This window comes from Opisthocomus hoazin, chromosome 15 (assembly GCF_030867145.1).
Source record: "Opisthocomus hoazin isolate bOpiHoa1 chromosome 15, bOpiHoa1.hap1, whole genome shotgun sequence".
NCBI classification, from domain to species: domain Eukaryota; kingdom Metazoa; phylum Chordata; class Aves; order Opisthocomiformes; family Opisthocomidae; genus Opisthocomus; species Opisthocomus hoazin.
In genome coordinates, this window is record NC_134428.1 from 23,625,910 (window position 1) to 23,652,101 (window position 26,192).

General features: G+C 41.2%; 1 protein-coding gene across 2 annotated transcripts in view; it reads left to right on the forward strand.

The window, feature by feature from the left end:
• Positions 1–26,192, forward strand: part of EPN2 (epsin 2) — a 46,414-nt gene that overhangs the window by 11,888 nt on the left and 8,334 nt on the right. For both annotated transcript variants that reach the window (XM_075436347.1, XM_075436348.1), the window contains exons 2-6: positions 9,446–10,219; positions 20,446–20,558; positions 22,079–22,171; positions 22,442–22,598; positions 25,678–25,851. In XM_075436347.1, the coding sequence (XP_075292462.1) occupies positions 9,625–10,219; positions 20,446–20,558; positions 22,079–22,171; positions 22,442–22,598; positions 25,678–25,851 (1,132 nt within the window). In that variant the 5' untranslated portion in view covers positions 9,446–9,624. The remainder of the gene's footprint in view (positions 1–9,445; positions 10,220–20,445; positions 20,559–22,078; positions 22,172–22,441; positions 22,599–25,677; positions 25,852–26,192) is intronic.

Consider the following 26,192-nt stretch of genomic DNA (forward strand, 5'->3'; position numbering starts at 1 on the left):
CTCCCCACCCCCCCAGTTTGTCCGATCAGGTCACTGACCCGATTCTATCTCCAGATCTGGCGTGAGGGGCAAGGAGGTGGCCTCTGACAGCAGAGCAGGTAGGAGCAGGACGCTGCCTTCTGTGGCAGCCCTCGGCCAGCTGAGAATAAAGTGAAACCTGAAGCCACATCCTCAGTTCCTCTCTGAGCCTGACCGCTGAGCAGAAAGCCTAGTGTGAAACCCTGGGTTTTGGCCAAAATGTTGCTCCAGCAGAATGCATAGAGGATTTTAGGATATATGTTTCCTGCTTTAGAATTTTATAGCAACTTAATAGTCATGAGCATCCAACTGCATGTAGCTTAATTTCTGTGGGTTGGAGTAACCTTGTGTTAATTGTTACCAGTTACGATAGTTGAATTAAGTCCATGTGTTGACTTTCCAAGATGAGTGTGCAAGCATGGTGGCTGTGAGGGATGGCACTTGAAGTTTGATGCCATGAATGGGCAGCGATGAATGTAGGCAGGATATTAAGTCAGTCTCCATTTTCTTTACAGGCTTGTAGTTTGTGCTAGCAGCCGGTACACTGTAAAATTTAAACTGAAGAAAATAGTAGTGTTTTGAATGTGTGGACAGACATGGCTTTGCAGATCTTGCACTGTTCATTGAACAATCCTTTTCATTAGAAATTCATGTCATAAAGTATAAGTATTAATAAGTCGTTCAGGTTCTAGCAGTAGTAACATGGAGAGTTAAACTGTTGTTTTTTTCCCCTAACCTTTGTCATGATGAGCATTTGCCTTTGGCCTACTGAATTTTATTAATGTGGTTGCGTGTCTGGTGTGTAGGTGGATAGGAGAAACTGCACATGGTGACGTCTGCTTTGTAGTGATAAAGTTTAAACTGAATTTAGTTAATGAAATCATTGGATAATTGTAAGTAGCAGGTATCTTCCGGAAATATCAAGTCTCATATATGAGCACAGATATATACGGGTACAGTAGTTGTTGTCATTTTCGAATTTTAAAAATTGCAAGTGTATATGAAAACCCTGTGGCTTAAACAACATAGCCAATACGTTGTGGTCTTGCAGGCTTTTAGGTTGCATTATTTGCAGTTCCTCCTGTGTTCCAGCTGATCTCTCAGGGCTCTGAGCGGTTGGAGAGAAGGTCTAATGGCTTCCCTGTGGCAACTGCCTGTCACTCAGTAAGCAGCCGAAGTGACAAGGCTGGACTTTGCTAATTAGTAATAGATTCTAAGACCCATCCTCTTGCAAGGATATCAGATATGTTCTTTGCTTCCAAAATCAAAATATAGAAGGAGAGAAATGTCTCCCACTGTCTTGAATTCAGTTGAAAATGCTACTCAAATGTACCTGGTAAACTGAATTTATTGCAGATTGTTACCTTTTGGTAAGGCACACATTGAGTAACTTTTTCTTTCCTTCTCCATTTGTGAGAATAAAAGACTAAATGCTTTCATTCAAGTGGGTAATCCCCAGAGAACAAATTCCTTTTGAGAGTTTGGGTAGGTATTTTCACTGCTGTGTTGGATTAATTTGCATTTAGAATTTCTGGTTCAGTGCATAATGGCTTGACCTTACGCTGTTTTGTAATTCTGCAATATTCTGTTATTCATTATGCAGCTGGTACTTGCTGTATTACTAATGAAAAATAAACTGAGATCTGCTGTGTAAAATGTAGGTAGCACTGTTGATGGCACTTGACTGAGCCGTAGAAGGAGGAATGTGTTATTTTGAAAGAGACATAGTCAAAGCTTGTAATCCTAAAATTGGACCTCCAGCGTAGGTCAGATTTGGATCATTTGTGGTGATCTGCACGGCTCTTACAGAGGCTGTCCCCTTTCTCAGCACTTCGGAGCATGTTTGCAGCTGCTTCCCATGCTGCCAATAGTTCCAGCTGCATCACGGGCAGCAAAGTCCAACGTAACTGTGAATGCCAGAGTAACTGTGAATGCCAGAGCACCGGCAGCTCTGGCTTCTCAGGTGGTCAGGTAGCGCTGCCGTGTTCTCGGCTGCAAGACAAAAGTTTGATTTCTGCTCCTTGCCCCCGATTTCTGTAGACTCGGTGAGTAGTGAGATAAGGTCTCCATTGAGCTCAAATACTGCCCAGGTAATTTAAGTAGATGCGTAGTAAGAAAAGGTGCTATGGAGAAAAGCAAATTTGTGTGTCTAAATCACACAGCAAAGTGGCTGTACAGCCTGGAGTTAGTTTTTCTCTGTGAGTCTGAGGCAGGACTGTAAAATCTAACCTTGGGATTCATGAATATGCATAAATTTGAAGGAGAACTATCTTTCAGTATTAACTCTTTAAATAAACAAATAATTTGGCCACCTGCTGTCTGTGAAAGCTGACCTTGTTCTCTCATTTGTAAAAGGGAGTGGAAGGCTTCCAAAACTTTTAATTTTGAGCCATTTCCTCCTCTCAGAAATTACACTGAGGAAGACAAGCATTTAAGCTGTGAAATACGGAACCGAAACCTTTCTTCTGAAGTTAACCCTGTTCTTCAAACCATTTGGCAATCTGTGTTTGTAACTCGTTTCCTAAATAATTTTGAAGGTTGAGGAAGGGCATTGATGGTAATTTCAGTGTCTTCATTTTACTGTTTTATTCACATGAATTGCTGTTTTCTCTACCGTACAAAAGCAGGAGAGAGCTAATAAGTGTGCTACTTGTTGGCTGTTACGTATAGTGCCAAGCTGCTTCGCTTCTCCTAGTGCTCTTCTCCAAGCGACCACAATGTACAGTTGCCCCTCTTCCTGTTTGGTTTTGGGAACAGTGTTTGTACTGCAGTACAATATCATGCCGTAGGCAGTATAATGATGGCCTCTGGTCATGCAGTTGTTCTGTAAGAATTATTTATGAAGGGGGGGGGTGGAATAGAATTAACTAAGTTTGAAAATTTCTCTAGCAGTGTGGGATCCAGTATAAGAAAAATGCCTTTGCTGTCATTTTTTTCTGGATTATTATATTTGTGAATTTTAAATAAATACTTGTGCTCCATTTTTTTGGTCAAAAAAAAAGGCCTGGAGTTGTGTGTGAGCATGTGCTGTTTGCACTGTGCAGGTGTGGTGTCAGTGTCTGTCTGTCTAGGGGAACTTCTGCCTTAGTCAGCACCTGGCAGCGCTTTCCTCTGAGCGTGGTTCTTTTCAGACTATCAAGAAGCGCTCTTCAGGCCCTGGGTTCTCCAATTTATCCTTGAATACAGGTCTCTGAGGATCGCCTGCCTCTGTTATTCCCTCCTGACAGCAAGGAGAGCAGATCTCTAGCTCTTTGTGTGTATTCACGTCTTGGAGGTAAAGCACATGTGCCAGCTTTATGACACGTTGGAACTTCTCGTAGCAGGTGCTTCAGGGTGTCTTGGGTTGGAGAAGGCTCTCGGTGGCCCTTCAAGGCTTTCTATTTCACTTATGTTCCTTGACAATTACAGTGGGGTGCAAATATCCCAGTTGATGCCGTTTGGATCCCTTGATGCTGAGGATGTGCTTTTGTCATTCAGAGCTGTTCAGCAGCACGGCGGCCTGGGAACCTGCCTGTGCCCCCCGTGGTGCCGTGTTCCGGGCTCTCGGCTGCTGGCAGAGCCGCTGAAGACTGTCCTGTCCGTGGAGTAAGGGAACCTGCGGGAGCCGTTGGAGGGTATTTTCTAGTGATGACCAGAAAAATTGCATTGTGTTATTGCAGTATGAACCTTTGGATGAAAACTTGTCGTTACCTTTCCATGTATTTCATGAAAGGGGGAATATTTTTGTGCAGCTTATGATGTCTCTACAGACTGCCTTGAAATCACAGAATGAGTGAATTAATAACTGTTTTCAAAAATTAATTTTTTACACATGTTACAGGAAATGACTATCTTATGTGTTGTCTATAAGAGTTAATTAAAATTTTATGCAAATTGATGGCAAACTTCTTCTGTTTAATGTTAATTTTCACGCGCTTTATTTCCCGTATGATATTAAAGGCTTTTAATATATTTCCAGTCCATACTCAGCTGGACTATGTATATATTTACCTTCAGGCATGATACAAAGGGCATTTTATCGGTGCAGACAAACCCTGTTCTCAGTTTTACATACTAGAGATCTGAACAGATTCTGCTGAAAGCCTGTGTATGTGTGGATTTGTATGGCTGTTTCTTTGAACTGAGTTTATTAAGGACTTTGTGGCTTGGCCTCATTTCTATGTTAGTCTTAGCAAATTAAAGATAGTTTCCTTACGTAGATTTCATTTACTGAATTTAATCTCTTGTGAGAGAGAGCTGTTGAGAAGTTCAGTCAAGCATTCATTTTATCTAAAAAAGCACCATGAGAATTCATCGGGGTTCTTTGAGTAATGAAACTATTGGAATAGGAAATGGGGTATTCCCCTCCAGGTTACCCTTAATAGTGCAGGTAAGCTTCAGCTTCCTGTCCAGAGAATCCCATGTTTCCTTTTCTGTGTATTTAAAGTTGGCAAGCTACTTCTAAAGGAGAGAAAATGGCTTGTAGGGGCCAGGGGAGAGAAAATGAGGAAGGCTCACCTAAACTGAACAAGACTAACAGCTCCCTCTTCCCCTCTCTGCTTAACCTTTTACAGAAATCTGTTCAAGCTGATTGCCTTTTTCCTGTTGTTAGCAAGGAACAGCAGCTTTAAGCAGCTAGTCTGACTTTCTGCTTTCTTTGCAACTGTACTGTTAAAAATACAAACTCAGATTTTTGCTGAACTTGCAAGTGCATTGTACTTGCTTGTGGTTTGTTGTGAGAAGTTAATTCACTGAGGTCTCTGGGGGGGGGAGATCTGAACTTTCTATGTAAGAATTTGATCATGCATCAGAAATGGTTTCTCACTTTTATGCAGTAGGGATAGTTGGCTTTTTGATCTCTTTAACCATAAGATAGGCTGTTATGGTGTTCCATGACCTGTAATAACAAAGTGAAATGCATCCTTTGTGTGGTGTAGAAGCAGAGTTTGTAAAGCAGATACTGAAAGGCATACAGAGTTCTCGGTGAGGATTACTGCTACTGCCAAAATAGCTACCTCAAATGTTGGTGCAACTAGATGGGGAGGGGGAATAAAAAATCCATCGTCTTTCCACTCCAGTCATCCTTTGTGTTTTCTGTCGAGTAAAATGAAGTTTAGAGTAAACTGTCTTTAGTGGGTTAAAAGTAGAATAGGATTAGAAAACATGTCTTTCCATCAAGAAAGTGGAAAAAATAGACATTAATGTGATTCTCATTAAATGCCTTTGTTTTCGTGAATCAAATATATGAAGGTAAAGAATCATGCCAACGAGATCTTTAATTTTCTGGAGGAGTGAAAAATGCTCATTTCACTTAATGTAATGTGTTATCTTCTATCTGTTTTCTCAACGTTTATTTGTCCAAAGCACTACTCCAGACTTACTCTCTGCCGGTAGCCTTCCTCAGAATCTTCACCCTGTCAAAGCTTCCAGTTTGGGGAACGGGGCTGCCATAAATTGGGCCTCCTGCACATGTAAGTGCTGCAAGCTCACTTGCTTTTGGGGAGCAGCTTCGTTGGTAATTTAACTAACAAATCCTGAACCGAAACCTAAGCATTTCCCAAATATGGGGTTCTCTCCAAACCATTTCTGCACTGAGTGAGGCTATAATTTTATTCTGCTTTTTGCCTTTGCTTTGCAGCAAAACCACGAATATTTTTCCTTCATTTAGCTACAGGCTGTGTGGGGAGCACAGCAGGGCCTTGGGTCCTGCCCTTGTTTGGTTTCTGCTCTGAAACCAGGTGCGTGAGTTCCTCCTGTGTGTGGTGTAGTTGGACAGGAATGAAGGCTCTTCGCTTTTTAGTGCTGCTTTTTGGAGCTTGACAGCTTTATATTATGTTTGATCAGCCTCTTCAAAAGTGAGACCGTGATTGGATCGTTTTTACTCTTCTCGCAGTCTGCTTTGCAGCAAAGCTTGAGATCGTGTTGCCGTGCAGCCTCATCAGTCTCATTTGACAGAACCAAACCGGTGCTGATAAGCTAATTTTCTATGAGACTTTAGGTTGATTGGGTTTACTGTGCTGTTGTGTAATTGCTAGGTTTGATGCAAGAGGGAGAAAGGGGGGAGGGGTTGGAGGGTTGGGAGGCCACTGGGTTCAGTGCTGGCTTACAGTGATTTTGGGATGGCATGGGGAATCGCACCGTGATTGTCCGCGTGCCTGCGTGTGGTGGGATTATGATCAATTATTCAGGTATTTATTTCAGTGGCCAAAGTTGGTGTTACTTAGGACTAGTCGGTGTGCCTATGTACTGTAAAATTTACCTTTCCAAATATCATGTATGGTTTTAAAATGATATTTTCAAAAGCTTGTGAAGCTGTAACAAGTAATAAAACAACCTTTTCTTTATTCTTCAGTTGGGGAGGTGCACATAGGTGAGACATTTGCTTGTGTAGTGTACTTGACTTTCACAAATATTTTGGTAAGACCTCTCATCCCTGGACTGTAAAGAAACAAGGCTCTCAGAAGACAAGAATGTTTTTCATAGATTTACAGTGGGTTGAAAGACAGGAAACGAGGTTAGGAGTAAGTGGTTGGTTCTCACAGTGAAGGGTTATTCCCAGTGAAGTGCCCTGCCAGAGATCCGTGCTCTTGCAAATGCTCCCTTTTCCAGATCGTTTCTAAATAATAAGGTGGCCAAATAGAACCAAATTAATCAAATTTGAAATGAATCTTGACTTGAAAGGCAAAACATTGAGGTCTGCTGAGTGATAAAATGGCGGATGAAATAGCCTCAGTGCGTTTGCGCAGAGAGAAGTGGTGACCCTGGTTCCGTGTGCGTGAGCAGAGGCACAACTACCAAAAGGCAAACAGACTTGTAGAAAGTGTTTGATAAAGAATGCGAAATCCCAAGCAGTAAATGACTGTGTTGTCATATAAACTTTTGTTATTGCCAAATCTGAAATGTAGAGTGCTTGGAACTGTGTATATCTCAAGAAATGGAAGTGTAATAGATGCATGAAAGACATCAGGGATGATCAGAGATACGGAGCGGCTTCTAAATAGAAGGATTGAATATGAGAAGGAGATCCTCAGTTCAGGAGATGGCCAATTTCTATAAAATCACAAGTGACATAAAGAAGCCGAAGGTGCCTTGTTCTTTGTTAAAAAGCATGCCCCTTGTCTACAACTTGAGGAATAATTGTCCGTGTTTAAAATAAGCTGAATTACTTGTTTGTGTAGTGTGATCACTGCACCACTGTTGTGTACTTGCTGAGGGTGAAATGGGAAATATGAGTGGCTTCAAAAAAGGGGTTGATAGCGATGCGGTGTGCCTGTTGCTGGGTGGTAGAGCCTCCACCACATGTTGCTTCTAAGATGCCTGAGCTACTGATAATATAAGGCAAGGGAATGTATATGTTCTTTTCTCATACTCTTTACATGAGGGTTTCTGTCTGAGGATGTTGAACTTGGTGGACTTCTTGTCTAACTGGTTTAGGAGGTTTCTTAGCTTTCATGGTTTTGATTTTTTTCATGTTATTTACCGCTTTTCTGGGCGGGTGACAAGCTCAGACCTTATGGGGGGTTTGCATTCTTCTGATCCGGGATCTATATCATCAGTGTAATTGTGTTCATGATTAGGCTGGCACTTGTATCCTCTGCTGGCTCCAGCTTCACCAGCTGAAGAAGTTACTGCCTGCAGCCTGCTGTTAGTCCTTTGGGACCTTCTTTCTACCAGCTGCTGCCACCTCCTTGGATAACTTGCTTCAGCTATGTCTGTGAACTTGTCTTAATCCGTTACTGACAAAAAGAAGTGGTTTAGGTTAAATAAGGTGGGGGGCTGTCAGTTTTGGGGATTTTTAAAAATTATTTTTATTGGTGCCTCAGCTTTTGAGAGTAATGCATTAGAGTGATCACAAAGGCAGGTGAGCCAACAGATTTGGACAGTGTTAACTTCTGGAGTGAAGCAGTAGTTGTGAGCACCTGGGAATGCTTCTATAGGATCAGCCTTTTCGAACTCTGGGTTTATAATACACAAACAATTTCTGTTGCTGCTAGCTGTCTGACAATAGATCGACGTTGTTCTACAGCTGACTTTAAATATTGGGGAGAACACCAGGATGATGCTGTTTACCTGAAGTTTAGCGTGGGCCTTACTTAAAGTTAATTTTCTGTGATGTCAGAAGTGTTTTATTTTTCCAAAAATTAACTGTAGTGGAACAAGATAAAATACAGTAACTCATTGGACCTGTTATGTGGTAGTTTAACTTGCCCAGAATGATTTTCTAGGAAGGGTATATGCCTTTAGGCTAAAAAGTTGTTATAGAGCTGCATGTTGTCCAGGTTCACGCTTGATTCTCCTTTCATTCTGAATGGCACTGTAGTAATTTGAGGAATGGTAACAATGCTGGGCTTGAAATCTGTGCTGTACTTCTCTCCAGTGTCTTTTACAAGTTGCTTCTGTGGAGTGCTTGGAGAAACATTATTAGAGGACATCTTCAATGTGGCGAGTTCGGTTATAGAATCAATGCTTAGTGTTCGTGCGACTGGTGAATATCAAAGACTGTTCTAACTGTGATAATGTAATAGCAAAATCCGCCAGTTTACTCAAGTAATGTATTCTGAAGCTTAATAGGCCTCTGTTTACTTGAAACAGTGACCTTAAATAAATAACTGAAACAACTTTCCAGCTTCAGAGCTTGTCCTTGGGCTTTCTTGCCAGTCATTTTGGTTTTACAATTTCATTTTCATATAATTAAAAAGTCTTCTGTGCTGTGTGAAAGACAGGCAGAGCAGAGCCTGTAGATCTGATGAGTGTTTTCAGATGCACAAAGTAAATGCATTTGGTAAAAAAAAAATTCTCCTCTAATCTGCTTAACATTAAAGGTGACCTTGAGTCAGAGCGCATCGTTGTGGTGCTCCGTTCCCTTCCCTAGGCCTCAGCTGAAGGCAGAGCACTGTTCAAGATCTCTGCCCTGAAAGTGCGTGTGCTTTAAACTTACCCGAGGTTTCAGAAATAGCTTGGTTAAATTTTAGGAAGTTTGCTTGTTCTCTCAGTGTGCAGATTCCTACAGCAATGGTAGCAAACTGCAGTTGTCAGCTGCTAGAGGGAAGCCAGTGGCTGCTAAGCAGGGAATTTCTAGTGTAGTTTTGTCTCAGATCTGCAAGGTAGCATTGTAATTTCTGTAATTAAAAATTCTAGGTGGGTTTTGCCTTGGAAACTAAATCTGTAAGTCGTTTCTTGGACTGGGTTTCTGTTTTGCTTTTCAAATTTTGCATTTGCATCAGCATGGATTTTGTCTTGTTCAGCAGTTCAGGTTTTTAATCTTCAGTGTTTAATACTACTTGTGAGAAGAGCAAGTTGTTTTCAAACTCAGATGTCCTGAAGAAATTCAGGGAGAAAATTCATCAGTTAACTCTAGCAGAATTTCTCAGAAGAGTATATAGATTGCTTTCCATGTAGGAATAATTAGAGACACAACTAATGTGCTTTGTTTTCTTTCTTTACGCAGGTTATGATTTTCATTTTCTCGTGTCATTCTCTTGAAGAGAGGAAATGATTGTAGTGGAACGTGTTACAAATAAGCCACTGATACGGAGCCTTTGCAGTTCAGAAACGTTCATAGAAGAGCAGATATAGCCCTTTTTTGTTTGTGTTCTGGAATCTGTCGTGTTAAAAAGGGAGATAAAAATGACGACTTCGTCTATTAGACGGCAGATGAAGAACATTGTGAACAATTATTCAGAGGCCGAAATAAAAGTTCGGGAAGCGACCTCTAATGACCCTTGGGGTCCCTCCAGTTCTTTGATGACTGAAATAGCAGATCTGACTTACAATGTCGTGGCCTTTTCTGAAATTATGAGCATGATCTGGAAACGACTGAATGACCATGGCAAGAACTGGCGACACGTATACAAGGCCCTTACTCTGTTAGATTACCTGATTAAAACTGGTTCTGAGAGAGTGGCGCAGCAGTGTAAAGAGAATATTTTTGCTATCCAGACGTTGAAAGATTTTCAGTATATTGATCGTGATGGTAAAGACCAGGGCATCAATGTGAGGGAGAAATCCAAGCAGCTAGTGTCCCTTCTGAAGGATGACGAGCGACTCAAGACAGAGAGGGCCCAAGCCCTGAAGACCAAAGAACGCATGGCTCAGGTGGCCACTGGAGTGGGCAGCAATCAGATCACCTTCGGCCGAGGCTCCAGTCAGCCAAACCTATCCACTAGCTACTCGGAGCAAGAATATGGAAAGTCTGGAGGATCCCCAGCATCTTACCATGGCTGTAAGTACAAGCAAACATGTATATAGGAAGTTTCTCTTCCTTTTCTTTTGAGAGATTTTGTATTCTGATTTGCTCTTAGACGTGAGAGTGAGTGGTGCCTGCTGGGAGGATTCATATGCTGACTGCAGTGGGCTTCTTGCAGTGGCTGAGCCTTTGCAGGGCTGCTCCGTGACACTAATGTCTCTTCAAATGGCTGGTTAAGTGTTCGTTTTGGAGAGCATGTGTGTATTGATGTAAATCAATTCTAAAACCAGTTGTTTACTATCAGTTCCCAAAAGTAGTTGTCACGCTGCTTTTGTGAACATGTTCCAGTGTTTGGTGTGATAGGCCCTCAGTGGCAGTAGGGAGGTTGTGAATGGATTTTATTTGTTTCTAGTTTTAAAAGGAGTGCTTGAAAACTTGTTGTGTTGATTTTTTTTAATTCAAGAAAAAATTAGAAATACAGAGTATTTCCTGGATCATTTTGCTAGCTGTTTTCTTTATGTTGCTGCTATTTTATTTTAGGAAGAATACTGGTGTTCGATTACCTTTATTGTTTGCTCAGCAGTTCTTAGAGGAGTAACTCTTTGAATATGTCAGTGTTTAAGTATTTATCAACATTTGGTATGCAAGTATTGGTGCTAAATACTGTAGGTCATTCTTTAAAAAAATACAATGATGTGGGAAGAATGGATTCTTTATACCACTGCTTGGGGGAACTCCCTGTCATGTTAGGAAGAGGCCTGATTTGGCACTAAATCCATCTTAATATAAGTAATGATCTGATGAAAGCTGCTTTGGCTGGAATGTCAGTGGTTGTGGTCTAGTTCTGAAGGAAAATCTTTTCTTTAAATGAATGCTCGTAGTGTGTGGAGGATTGTAACTGAGCCAGTGTGGTGAATCGATTGAGCACCAGTGTTAAGAATCTGAAGTTTGTCATGTCCTGTGTCCCAAAGTGCTTCTCAGATTATAAGTATGTGAATGGTGTCAGTAGCCCCGACATGTACAGAAGTTTTCTGTGGAAGGCGGTAGGAGGCAGCAGGACAAATCAAGCCTAGGATGAAGAAAATCTCTGTCAATTAAAGATATGGAGAAGAGCAGGAAAAATTGTTTGGTTTTTTTTTTTTTCAAAAGGCAGGGTTCAAAAAAAAAGTGCATGAAGGTTTCCAGGTATGAGAGTTTTTAATCTTGTCTTTTAGTTGGTGGTGGAATAACAAACGTCTTAGTTTTTCTGTAATAACCGTACTTGAGCATTGTTTCAGTACGAATTTTCAAAGAACATGTATATTGTTATCACCACAATAACGTTTCTTCTTTTGAGGTCTGTAGTCCTCTGACTACAACAATTTAGGAGAGAGCCTGAAATACTGTTGTTTTTAACTCATGCTGATGGACTGAATTAGTAGTCACTAAGGTATGCTGAGCACACCTTTGGTTTGTTCCACAGTGTTATTTCTTCACCAGCTCTTAACTTTTAATTAGTGCAAGTAACTATTGTTTGTCGTGTTAAATGCTACCAGAGGCTTCAAACTGTTCCTCACAGCAAGGATTGAGCAATGCAGGGTGTGTTTCTGAGTTGTTGTTCGTGGACACTACAAGAATTTTGATGGGGGAATAAAATGTCAAGCAGCAAGTTTGGTTATTCTTTCAGTGCGCAGCGTTGATTTACTGGGTACTCGTAATTGCCAGCGTATGACTTGGCTGTATATCTCTATTTGCAGGATTGCTTTTGAGGTAATGATTTCTTAATCTGTTTTTCTCCTCCCCCATAAGCATGTACCTAAGAAGCTTTAGAAATCTCAGACTTGCTTTTTTTTGTTTTCTTTTGGTTCTTCCTCTGTTGTAGACTCTCCTGGACTTAATTATCTGTCAGCAAAAGTACAGATGGCTGTTAGTTTTTATGATCTGTATCTTTTGAAGTTTTAATGTTTCTTGTATGGTTTAGTAGAGTATAGCAAGGCAAACCAGCACCTCACAAAACAGCTGTGCTAAGTGCTTCCGATAATGGAAAACTTTGAGTAGAGCTTTGTCCTTTATCCTAGGAAACGAGGAAGGAGTTTCATCAAAATCCAGACATTTAATCTGTTACATAAATGTCGGGTTATTCTTGGGCCTTCTAAAATTAATGGAAAACATGCTTTTCATTATTTAAAGTGAAAGAGATTGTATCCATTGTATTTTCTTTTAGTCTATAACGATGCCCTTCTTTGTTCTGAAAATATGGATTCAGTAAAATATGTAAAAGGAGTTAAGTTATGCTTAGCTCCTGGGAAATACTCTCCTTGTAACAGTTTTAAGATGCAGTTGCTGTACTGTATGTTCTGGTAGAGTTGTCTTTCATTCCTCTGAGCCTTTGAAGAGGAGATCAGAGACATTTAGATTTGCAGTCTATAGCATGAGATTTGCCTATTAAAAAATCTACGTATTAGCTAAATATTTAGCAAGTCTTGTTAACATTCAAATACAGTTAAAGTTTGGGAGAGTGTAACAGCCAGCATAGCTAAATGAAATGTTTCATCTCTCAGTGTTTTGGTATTAGCATATTTTACTGTTGTTCCTTGCTAGGCGCAATGGGTGGGGACTGCAGATTTGGAGAATTCTTAGCTGAATGCATTCCTCTAACTTGAAAAGATTGTGTTTGGCTATAAAATCTCTTCATTTTTAATACTTTCTTGCAGAAGAATAGAAGCCTGAGCGTGCTGAGAGAGCCTAGCAGTTTCTCCCGGACAGATCACTAGGGGAACAAGTAACTTCCAGTAGACAATGTGTCCGGATTGTGCATGAGAGATCTCTTCCCCATTCTGTCAGTTACTGAAAATGCAATATTGGATAAGTCAGCGGATCCTTTTTTCTTCCGTTTCTTCACAGTGTTGAAATAGCTGCACTGTACAGCCTTGACTGTAAACACTGCAATGCTCAAACTGCTACTTTTTTCTAGCTGCTTAAGCAATGTGTGTAGGCTTGTATCTGACAGTGCATCTGAGAATTGGGTTTTGTATTTGATGTTGAGCCAGAAAGGTTTTTCATGTAGAGTTGCTGGTCTTTGTGTCCCAAATTTATCCTTTATGAAAAAATAAAAGCGGTATTGATAGCCTGTATAGTGTGAGGGAGTTGAAGATGGAAAAGGATCTCTTGATTGATGCACCATCATCCCTCACTGCTGCAGGCAAGACACTGGCAAATAAGGACATTTTCCCTGTTTCCTTGCAGATAGTTTCATCTTGTCTCTAACAGTCCTTTAGAAACTGTGGGAAGTGGTGAAGCATGATAGTTTTTAATAAAATCCTTTCCCCCAAAGCTTTGCCTTAATGAGTTTATTGGCCCTGAAGATCTCTGTGCTGTAAAGCTTGTATGATTCTAGAGAGTACATTATGGCATGTGAATTTTACTGACTATTGATGCACACATTTGTAAAAGTATTAGTACGTTTTTGCTATCTAGTCTGTAATCTGTAAATGGAAGCCAAGAGAGATACTATAAAGGTAAAAGCAAAACTAAAGCTCCTCCCAACCTTTATCTTGTCCACAATTTCTGACATACTGGGGACAATTGGCTATCTTCTAGCTTTAAGCCGGGGGCAATTAGTGTTCAGATTAGAAGCTATTAAATATTCTATGACAAAATACATAGAGGTCTTAATTTATCTTGAAAAATGTGTAAATTGTATGGGGTTGCATGAAATCTTATATCAGGTTTTATTTGGTGTTAGGGGAGTGTTCTTGTGTGGCACTGAAACTAAGCGTACTGGGGAGAGGAAGGAATATGAGGTCAATACTTGAAATCTTTTGGAGCAATAGTTTCCCGCCCCTAATCTGGCTTTGTGTCTAAATATTGTCTTTATGCTAGACGTTAGTCACCCAGTTCTGAAAGCTTCAGCCTCTTGTTCCTAGCCTTGTTTGATCTACAGCTGCCAATGACCACTTAAATAGGATTCCGGATTTATGGCTGCATGGGGAAAAGTAGGATGTTCTTAATATAGACCTCTAAGTCTGAACTGTGGTGCCGTTTCAAGCCTGGGAGTGTGTTTGTTAGAGTTTACTGGTCTTGATAAAGTCCTTCATCTAATAATTTTTTAAAGTGTTCTTTCAGCAGAGGCTTACACAGGAACATTACTCTGTTGCTCTGCTGGAGTCGTCAGCATGGCAGAAGTGTAACCCACAGTCACTGCTGTGTGGCGGGCAGTTCAGAGTACCTGCAAAACGCTGTGCTCGAGTGCCTCGGGCCTGCAGAAGCTCTGAGGAGACAGGTCAGGAGTAGGGACTCGGGTTTCCTTGTTCCTTCTCACCATCTTGGGAGCAGGTTAGTTATGTTGTCTTTAGCAGAGCCGTCTGGACTGTCACTGTTGAGCTGGGGCTGCTCAGGAAGCGAGCAGTGTGACCTGCTGCAGCTCCTCGTGGCTGGGGCCATTACGGGACTTGGAAAAAAGGGTGGAAAAATTCTCTGGCTGGAGGGAAGTAGCTGACAATGCCAATTCCTTGGGACCCCTGCCCCCAGAAGATAGTGTGTTTGAGTTATTTCAGCTTCAAAGGATCCCTGGAAAACACTGGTCCTCTCCCTGGACTGTCTTCATGTTTTAAAACCAAGTTTACTGAAGCCTCGCTTTTTAAAGAGGTCTGATCCTATTATACCTAAGCCAAGACCGACCTGTGTTAGTTTGGGTTGTGCACACATCCTTTCCCTTGGCCATCTGCTGCCCTGGGTTTGGGTTGCACTTAGAAATGCTGACAGAGCAAGACTGATGTGTGTTTTAATGTCCTGATTTCATTTACACGAATGCGGCAGAGTAGGGCACAGCGCAGTGTGCACAGTGTGACCTGATTTGAGAGGAGCGTTTTGCCCGGAGGTAGGCTGCTTGGCTGAGAAATCACATTCACAATGCATACAGCCTGTTAGATAAAAGATCGGTGAAAGATGGACAGAAAAGGGCTTTTATGGATCTTGTGAAACTCCAAGTCTAACCTTACCCGTAAAGGTCTTAGGAGCATTTTTCTTTAGCTTAAATAATGAGTTTTAATATTTCCAGTGATTATTCACATTAAGTTGATTCATTATTTAAAAACAGTTTTGTGAAGTGTCAGCAAGTTTGTGTTCACTTGTCTGTTTCAGCTTTGCCTCCCCTTTTGCTTGGAGTAGAAAACAGTTCTGAGGAATTACTAGTTTGGTTTTGACACCATGGGAAATTCAGAATGCTTCAGTTTTTAAAGCTTTTTTTATTAGCTGTTCTCTATTTTTGCAGGTTGGAATACGTCTCTGGCCTTCCATCTTAGTCAGGGTATATATGGCGTATCATCCTGCAATGAATCAGGATGAGCTGTGTGGATAATTTCTGTAGTTTGGGGTGTTTAAAGAGTTTGGTAGACTCCTCTGTTACCTGTTGGATGTCAGTTGACAACTAGATCTAGTCCTCTCATCATACTTTTATTTTTCTGATGCTTTAAGTAAATGTGGGAGATGCCATTGGTGTAACCAGGCTTCTGTAGTTGCAGTAAACTATATAACTCTCTCTAAGAGGAGCGTAGGGATCACCTGAGAGAAAAAATGCTTTTTAACCAAAACAAGCCTTAAGGATTTGGTCGGTATTAAAAGGATTTCAAAAGTACTGTCCGCTTCAGTGCGACTAGAAATCATGCAGTAAGGCTGATCAGCTACACCTTGTTGCATTAATAGGTGCTGTTAATTCTCTTCTTGTATTTGAAAGATCTCTTTAATTCCCAGTGGAAGGGTGGATTACAGAATTCCTTCTAGATTAAGCAGTTTGCGCATACCCTTTCCTAATTTGAGAGGTTAGATTGGTTTTTGAAAGTATTCCATTTTATTTGAATAGTCTTTCTTTTGAAGACTAGCAAATGGGATCTCCAGTTGGTTCCCAAGTGAATTGCTATCAGTTTATAATTTCTTGCCTTGATATTATTCTAATTTTTCAAGTCAGCCTTGGTTTTGTCTACCTCTGTAGGCGTACTGATTGAGTGAGGAAGCAGCTTTTCTTTCTGAACAAATGTGACTAAGAACTGAATTCTGATCTTCAGAATGCCACCTGCGAGTTAGAAAGTTGGGGCTTATTTCCCGTGGCGCTCTGTGCCATAGCTTGGTCTAGAGTGACACTTAAAAAACCCACAAAACACCACCCAAAAAATGAAGCACATGCTCCTGAATGAGAATACTCTGTCTGATTTTTATGCTGGGACTGATTTTTATCATTAATGTAGGCAATGACTCTGCTTTCTAGCTGTGTACTGTATATACCTTTGAACTCACTACTTAACTAAACATACAGACATCTACAGAGGGCTTTTAATATAGCCCAAATATAGGAAATTACCAAAAAATACACATGAAAGACGTCATAGCCTGTACTAGAGACAGATGGTGGAGCAGAATCCTGCTTTAGTGATTAACTGAGGTTGGAAATGATTTCCGTGCACGGCAGCTAGAGCCTTGGTGAGAAGGCAGCCGGGCGGCCTGGCTCCCACAGCAGCCGATACCCACGCAGCGGCGTCTGGGCAGCCCAGGGGCGCTGGGATCTCCGGATTCTCCCAGCAGCAACAAAGCAGGGCTTAGCAGGTCAGAATTGATCTATTGAGTCCCATCTCACATAAACATCTGAGTTAACTGTCATGTGCTGTGGGATAAGAGATTCTTTGTGTGGCAGCAATACTGTTACTAAGGCAATAACCTTTATGCTAGATCCTTGCAATTAAAACATCTTAATGCAGGATGAGGCTAATATAGAAGGGCAGTTACAGTACTGCAGGAACTGAGGAGTGAAGTTGCTGGATGAAACATGTCAGATTACTACCAAGTTGAATTTCCTTTAATCCTTTTTAAAAAATACACTGGCAACTATTTAATGTAGGTGGTTTTATAACCACTGCAGAAGTTTAAATGTAAAATAACAGCATTTTAATCAACGCTGTTTAATGTGAGGCCCAAGGAAGAATTTCAAATCGACAATTTTTTCCTTTTTTTCTTTTTTAAAAGGAGCTCTAAAGTGCCGTTTAAATTTAATAAAACCAAGTAGAATGAATTGCTGAAAAGCCTAAAAGTGAAAAGGAATAAGCTATATCTGTGAGACCCCTTTTTATCTGTGTTCAGATCCTGGAGCTGCTGAATGCCGGGCTCTGTTGGGAGCTGTGAAGTAATGTAGCTCTCTGCCAAAGCAAGCCTGCTGTTCCCGTGCGTGGCTGGGCGGCGAGGACCCACCATGGGAGGGCCACTGAGATGCTCGGAGTGGGATGCAATCCCTGCTTCTTGCAGCTTTTTAGTGCAAAAATGCTGTGTGCTGTTAAAAGCTGAAACTGGTGAGCACTTTCAGTAAGCAGTCCTTCATGTGGAGATGAGAGGAAAATCGACAGAGTTAACCCATTTCACATCATTTTAAAGTCATTTTACCGTCAGCTTCCTAGTTGTTATGGAATGTAGTCCTGTCAACAGAGATGGAAGAGCTTCTGTGCAAAAAGTGCAGGAAATTGCTTTCTTCCCCACAGTTGCAGTTAAAGAAACAGAAGACCAGAAGGTATCTTCCTGATCATAGCCCAGTTGCCATCTGTTCTCAGGTGACTGTTGCTGTCCTGTTTGTATGCTTTTCCAGCTCTATTTTGAAACCAGTTATGACTGTTTCCTTCTACAATTCCTGCTGGAAAGCCGCTGCTTTCTATTTGTATCTCAAATTTATTCATGGTCAATGTATACCATTAGTTCTTACCCCTTTATCTTAAATAGCTTTTCTCCCTCCATCGTATTTGCAAGCTTGATGTATTTAGCAACTATAAACTGCTCAATCTTCTTTTTGCAAAGGTAAACACAAAATATTCTCTGTGCTCAGAAGGGAAGCATTTCCACATCCATTCTGTTTTCAAATCGTCTGTCTTTGATTTGAATGATTAGAATTGCATTTGGTGTGTGAGATGAATTCTGACTAATGCTTTGATGCAGTGATGCTAATGTTAATTATAGCTGTATTAGGTTAGTGGCTGGGAGTTATGTGGTTTAGTACTAAAGAAAGTTCTCTACATCTGTCAGTTGCAGTTGATGCGCTCAGTTAGTGGGAGCTGGTCATCAAAGAAATTATTTTCTTTCTCTGTATCATCCCATTTCTTTTGTTCCCTTCCCAGTCATCTGTGGTTTTTTTTTTTTATATTCCTGTTTCTCCCTCTAGTTTGACAATTTCTCATAGCGTTAGCTTTGCATTTTCCCATCACCTCCTGCATTTGTTCATTACATATCATTTTGTAAGATCGGTCTTAAAGCCCGTTCTTGATAAACTTGGTAAACTTCCTTGGCGGCGGGCAGTATGATGGAAGCTCTTCTTCAGCTGGGCCTTTACCAGTTTCAGTTCTTAAGCTACCCGCTGTTTGACACTAACATCCTATTTGGCCGTCATAAAATGCCTTCCTGAGTCCACATAGATTAACTTCTGCTTTTCCTGTTGGTTGACAAATCAGAGAAGCACCTCAGTTTTCTTGTTACGGGCTACCTGTTGGTAACCTCCTGTTGAGTTTTATCCTGTTTTCTTTTTCATTCTCTTTATTTTAATATTTAAGAATATTCAAACTTTCAAACTTTTTAAGGTTGTATTTCCCATGCCGTCAGACATCCTGTTATTCCTACTTTGAGTCTGTAATAGTCTGCATAATATATGGAGAGCCTGTCTGTGACTGTTGGAGCAAGAAGTACTTGTGAACCAGGCTAAATTTAGGTATTTTATATGAGAAAGAGTTTGAAAAAGCAAGAGAATTGAGGTGTGAGTAGCATCTTTGTAAGCGTGAAGTAAGGAGCTTGTGTAGTTGGCCTGAAAGCTTCGGGATCAGCACAACGTGGAAGGAATCGTTCTGGGCGATAAATTCATCGGCCGCTGTAGAAATGGAGATGGATGGGAGGGCCCGTGGGGGTGTATGGGGGAAAGGGAAAGTCATTCCTTGTTTGCGGAGAGTCACCTTCCTTCTGGCCTGATGGAGGAGAGGGAAGGTGGCATTTTTAATTGATAATGTCATTTTGGCCTGAAAGTTAGGGAGAGACAAGACTGGGAAGTAGTTGGAGGATTGAAGCAGTGACTGAAAAAGTATTTGTTTTTCTTTTTTTAAATTAAAGTTTGGCAAGCTAATTTTTACATGCCTAGCTGACCTGTTAAGAAGAATGTGATTTCTTTGAGCTTGACATCATAGTTTAAAAATATGATGGTTCTGTATTAAATGTCAGTATATATTTTGCCAAACTAATTATCATTCCAACCATTAAATGCCAATTTCCTTGCCAAAGTAAGATAAATGTATAAATATTTTGGATGCTAGAGAATTATCTGAGAGAGAGAAAGAGCACAAAAATTGTTTAATTACTGTATGGTGATAAACCTATTAGTGTTGTCCCATTCGGATGGGAATTTCTGCGTGCTGCTATAGTGAAAGCATCAGTAAAAGAATATTTGTACATTGAGAAATTGTGTATTTTGGCGGTCAGTCTGGACTGTTGTTCGGGGAGGAGTGAGGGAGATTACCAGCCGCTGCTTCGCAAATGGAGATCTTGATCCAAAGAAAGACCAGGCAACATGAGAAAACAAACCACTCTCCAACATATATACCAAAGTTTTTGGGTTTTTAAAATAAGAGAATGATTCAGTATTTTTTGTAAAATTTGAGTATGAATAGGTGGCTTGTTGGTCTCTGAGCCTGCCTAGCAGTTAAGAATAGTTCTTTATCTGTCCCATTAAGACTGCATTATTTTACAGAAAAGTGGGTGGTATCCATTTTTACCCTGGTATTGGACAACTCCCAGCAAATTCTTACTGACATTGTAAGATGTAAGAAATACCAACAAATGTTTTCTGGAGTGATGAGTTCTGTAGTTTTTTAGATTGGTGTCCTGCCCCCCAAAGCTCTGATACGATGAGACAGGCTATCCAATGGTTGTTGGTTATCCTTCCTGATATTACAACCCCATTAACACAGAAAGCCTTTGTTTTCCAGGAATGTTTTTTTGCTTTAAAGCAATTGAACTGCCTTGCAAAATTCTCCCTGCTTAATTGTTTTGGCTTGTTAACCTCAGCCTTGGTACGAGCTTTGCCTCTGACAGTCGAGGGAGCCGATGGTGATGGGCGAGTTGGTGGCCCCTGGCACCCGGAGGGGCTCGTCGCTGCGCTGGGGACGTTTGAGGATGGCTGTGTGAAAGTGGGGTGGTCTGATCAGAGGAATAATCAAACCAGTTATATCTTTTTGATGTTCGGTGTTAAACTTGCTGGTTTTTGTCTCCAACAGCTACATCCCCTCGAGTTTCCTCGGAGCTCGAGCAGGCCCGGCCTCAGACAAGTGGAGAAGAGGAGCTCCAGCTGCAGCTTGCGCTGGCAATGAGCCGGGAGGTGGCGGAGCAGGTCAGTTCCCGTGTAGGTTTTCCATACTGTCTATGCTTTCATAGTGGAGACTGCAGTCCTGTTCTTTTCAATGGCAGCTTGGCTTTGTCCGGGTGGAATAGGGGGAGAGAAAGGCCATTTTGGAACATGTTGCTCTTGTATTTTTTATTATTTGTTTTAAATCTCTTTTTAAAGTACCTTCAGCCTCTGTGCTGTTGAGACTAGCGGAAGATGACAGTCACTTTACAAGAAGACTTTGTGTGGGAGGATGTTAATCATCACATTACTGAAGATGTTTTCAGTTAGGAACAACTGAAAACATGACTAGTCCTGAAAACCTTCATTAACGGGGCCAGCATAAGAAATGTCAGTGAATTCTGATTGCAGTGAAATTTTGAATGATCTGCTCATTTGTGAGATTGTCTGGAACTGAAGGGTGACCCAACACAAAGTGCTAGAGTTTATGAAGAACCTGGTTTAAAATAACTTGGCTCTTAATCTGTCACATAGGTGGTGTTACTGTGGTGATTCTTAGGAGGTTCATTCTGAATTTGGAGTAAATGCTGTAGTTGTAGATAAAATTTACTGCATATTGATGTATAACAAAGTTGTTGAATCTCAGCTGTGAGTGAAAATTCAAGTCAGCTTGAGTGTCTGTAATATTTCAGAGGCTTCCTGTGACAATTTTAGCTTACTGCTGTATGTTAGGCATTAGTATCTCTGTGCTTGGAAAGGAAAACTGTCACCCAGTAAACTGTGTCATTAGTAAGCAATAAAGTTAAAGAAAATAAAAATCAGAATCTATCAGCTGAAATAGCTTAAAAAATCACAAGGGAAATACCAGCTGGGGATTTAGTCAACTTCTGAAAGAGATGATGCAAGCAAAGGTATTTAAAGTAGTTGAATGTACCACAAACATGGTAGTTTACAGATGTTAAAGACCTAGAAAATACACATGGAGTGATGGGATTAATTCGCTTAGTGTTCTTCAGATGTGCATCAGATGTGGAGGGAAGCTGACAAAAACCAGGAAAAGTAAAGTTTTAGTCACTGTGTCCTGTGGTGATTTCAATGTTCAAAAACATTACAGTAATTTAAAGATGGGATATTTACTTTGTCTCTCAGTTCTGTGGTGTTTCTAGCATTGTAGCAGAATTTTTGGAAAGAATGTTTCATTTACACCTTTCCCCTTAGGAGTAATCCAACAGGAGGGTAAATTTCAGTCAGCAAAATGAATGTTGTTACGATCACAGTGTTACACTGTTATGACAGAGTCCGGGTGCTCCTGACCTCTGTCTGAGGCAAGAATCCCAAGAAAATTCCCCCCCCCCCCTCCCCACCCGTGTGCTGTGTGCAAGTTCCAGCAAATAATCCCGGCAGTCCCACCGCACGTGCCTGTGGTGCGGATCCCTCCCAGGGTGGCAGGGAGTGCTGCCCAGGCCTTCCCGGCAGCATCGTGCCGAGGGGCTGGGCGCCTGCAGGGAGCAAGCAGCACAGTCTAGGCTAATGGTCTATATCAACAGTGTTGATTTCCTTTGCAGGAGGAGCGCCTCAGACGCGGAGATGATCTGAGATTACAGATGGCTCTGGAGGAGAGTCGCAGAGACACAGTTAAAATTCCCAAAAAGAAGGAGGTAGTGCCTTCGACTAAGAAATTCCCGGTTATGCTGCCAAAAGCTGAAATACAGTAACACAAAATAGCTTAATACTGAGCTCTTTTATGCTTTTGGGATTGCTTTGTTGTATAGCTTAAAGCTTCTTCCATGTGGGTTAAATTTCAAACTACTAGTGAATGCAGGTGTGTAAAAGGAGGAAAAAAAAAAAAATTGCTTCTTCACTCTCATGGGTTTGTACTTCAGATTGGTAATGCTCTTGATTAAAGCTTGGATTATTCCTGCCCTCAGCATACCACTTTGTTGGACCTAATGGATGCCCTGCCCTCGTCGGCACCCGCCCCGCAGAAAACGGAGCCTTGGGGACCTCCTGCTGTTGCAAACCAAACCGATCCCTGGGGAGGATCCACAGTCGCAGCTACTGCCTCTGACCCGTGGCAATCATTTGGTAAGAATAAACCGCCAGAAGGGATGTTTATGTAAAAGTTTTTGCTTTTTAATGTTGAGCTTTTCAGAGTTTCTCAGTGTACAGTGTCATGCTTGATAACGATGGTGTATCAGTCCGTTTTGTTTCCTGTACTCTAGAACTAATGTATCCCTAACTCATTTCCAAGCAGAAACAAATGGAAGTTGCACTCTGTTCCTGCTTTTTAAGCAGCTGGGGTTTTGTGTGTGCATTCTGAGTCTTAAGAAAGAGTAGAAGAGTGAAGCTTCTGTTGTCTTTGTGTGGCAAAACCAACTTGTCTGACTGGGGGATGCTCGTGCTTTTTGGCTGCTAGTTATGTCCGGTGTCAAGGGTTTCAACTCTTGTCAGTATTTAGTAAAGTACTTGGGCAGGGTGCTATGCTTAGGAGGGCCATAGATCTGAATTACCAGGTCTTTAATCGCTCCGAGTGAAACATGGTGTGTATAGTATCAGAACCAAACGGATTACATTGTTTAAATAGAGATTTTTGCACCAAACAAAAAAATTGAGGTTACCATTTTAAATATTCACTGTGGTTCATAAGCTTTTGATGTTAAATTCATGAAATCTCTTTCTGAAGTGAAAGATCCAGTGCTTCATATCTTAAAGAGCAATTAAGTCCACTTTTGCTTGTTTGCTTTTGTGTGTGTGTATTGCTGCCTCTGTAGAGAGCTGTTTTCTAGGTTAGCCAAAGTCTGCCCAAGGAGTTACGCCTTTACTTAAGAAAGTTGATGGTTCTTCACAGTGCCTGTTAAATTTGCAACGTCTGTGGAATTGAAGCTGGGTCTATTTTTTTGTTGGCTTTGGATATTTTTCTTTTTTGAGGGGGCAGGAGGTTTCTGTGGAAGTGGAAGCTTTTTCCTGAAGACTAACAGCTTAGTTCAGTCAGTTTTGCTTTTTGCTTCGGGCTGGTGATTTTATGGGCTGTGCTATGAAGTGCTTCAAAGTCACTTGCATTAGATTTCAGCACACCATAATCCAGATTCCTGATGATAATTTTGAAGTTTAATGGTGAAATGCTCCTCCCACCCTTCCCTCCTCATGGTGGCATTGAAGGCAACTACAGTTTGTTTTTCTAAGTGTAATCTGTTTCTTTTCTGGTGGTGAACTGCAAGCATGAAATCGGAAAAGGCCCAAGTTTTGGGCCCTAAGGCTGTTCAGTGTATTTTTCCATGGTTAAGAATCAAACAAAATCCACCTTCTTCAAAGCCCATGCTCGATACATCATCCTCTGACAAGATTTTTCTTGCATCGATTGCAGCCGTAGTGTTTCTTCCCAGTGGCTCCCAACTTTATTAATGCCATAGGACACCCCCTTGTTCCAGCTTGCTGGTTATTTGGCTCCCAAGGATAGTCTCGAAGATGTGAGATTTTGATTAGCAGTTAAATTCGTAGGAGTAGCTCATTAAATTGTGTTTCTCAAATCCTGCATGTGCTTTGGCATTTCCATAGCACTAATGGAAGCTGTGGGAAGGTGTCTTCCCAAGGTGCTAGTTTTGTGTGCTCTCTTTATGGACGACAAGACGTTTTTGAAAGCTTCTGTTCATGGGAAGTGCTGTCACTAGCATTTCTTGTGTGGCGTTGCTTGTAACTCAGCACTAAGGGTAGATAAAGGAAACGTAAGTACCAGTGTGGGAATAGTTGGACCGACTTGGAGAATTTTAGCATTTTCTGGTCCGAAGCTGTAGCAACACCATGCTGCCTGCTGAGGAAACAAAGACCAACACTGCAAATTGGAATTTGTGCCACTGTGCGTAGCATTGAATTGGTTTTTAAGAATATTGTGATGCCAAAGGGGTTTGTATGTAGTTTTAAAAAATAAAACTCTGTTTCAGTTGTAACTTGAAACCCACTTGGTGGTTAAGGATAATAGCCATGTACTGCGTGCGTAATTCCGTCCTACTCTTGGATTATCCAGTTGTTCTCATTTAGTAATTAAAGCGTGACTGGTTGGGAAGAGGAAATGTGTTTGCATGTACTATCTGACTTGAAGGTAATTAATCACCGTAGAGTTGTACAGGATGTGCATTTAACGTGCTAGGTTCCCATTCACGCACTCCGGCCGGGGAGGGGCAGCGGGGATGGATGACGTCGGAACAAAGCAAGAGTGATCCCTTCCAGGCCCACTGCAAATCTGAAACGGGATTTGCTTCAGTGGTCCTGGGGTTTGATAAGCCAAAATAGTTTCATTTAATGGTAGAAGGAAGAAGAGGTCACCTGAGCTGAAAAGCAATAAATTAGTAGGTTGGGGAGGAAGAAGAAAGACACGTCAGGAAGTTGCGTGTAGTGAGGCACGATTCTTTCTCTTTCCTACTCCCTTTACTGCCTTAATTTGTCTCTGTTCACTAGGGAGCCCTAACCTTCAGCAGAACCTGAAGTGATTTGGTAACCTGAATGTGCAGGAATGAAGATTTGTCAGCATCTTCCAATGAAAATGGGAATCCTGAGCATACAGGCATTGGGTTTAAAAAAAATGTAGGAAGGGTTATTGGTGGACAGCTTGGATCTGTGTGAGGAGGAGTGCATACAAATGGAAGTATAAAAAAGTCACAGCTAGCTCAGGGAAGCTGATTATGTTTTTATGAAATAACAGTATAGTTACTGTTCCCTTTGAATCTTACAGATTTCTTTAATTTGTCCAAGTCTTAGTGCCGTGTATTTCATACCTTTTACGTACAGGCTTTTCAGGAACCTGCTTTCCCATGAGTTCGTAAATACACCCTGTGATTTAGGTCACCTTCAGTCAGATATTGTCTGTTGTGGTGGCGATGTCTGTAACAAAAGCAAGTTTATTTTCTTGTTGGAACTGGAGATTTTTGTTTTTCAGTTTCAAATGGGAGATTTGTTTTATTCATGTCTTCCAAAGAATTCACTTGTGCTTATTTTTCAGTGTGGATGACACAGATGCTGAGACTTACCAGTATTGCTGATGTTGAACTGCTTCATCTATTTATGTTTAGTATTAATTGGCAGTAATGGCTCATAAGAGAGATAAATCTCCAAGGAAAGCTTTCCAAAGTGAAACTGTACTGAGTTGTGTTCCTGCTGGCTCTTTTTGCAGGTGCCAAACCAGCCGCTTCTGTTGACCCTTGGGCAGCACCAGCAGGATCCACCACCCAATCTCTGTCCAAAAATGTTGATCCTTGGGCTCCTGCACAGCCCTCTTCTACTGCAGCAAAACCTGCTGTGGATCCTTGGGGACCAGCACCTGCAAACAAACCCCTCTCTACTTCTGGTGAGAAGTGGTCTCATCCCATACCCGTGTTACTTGAAGGTGAAACCCAAATGGTTCTTGTGTTACTTGGTTAAAAGAAGCTATGTGCTGAACAATTTGCAGAACTGGTCTGTGAAATAAAGGGGAGTTGTAATAGCTAGCAGCAAAAAGAACTTCAAATGTAGTTATTCTGACTTAGAGCTCTGAATTTGTGTTGCTTCTTCATGCTCTGTCACTTCTGCTGTGTGGAAGCATGCTGAACACTTGCTGCTGCTGCTATTGGGTTTTCAAATGGGTTTTATCTTTAATTAGTCAAGGGCTTAATTTGTGGAAATGAACGATACTATAATTTTACCTTTCAT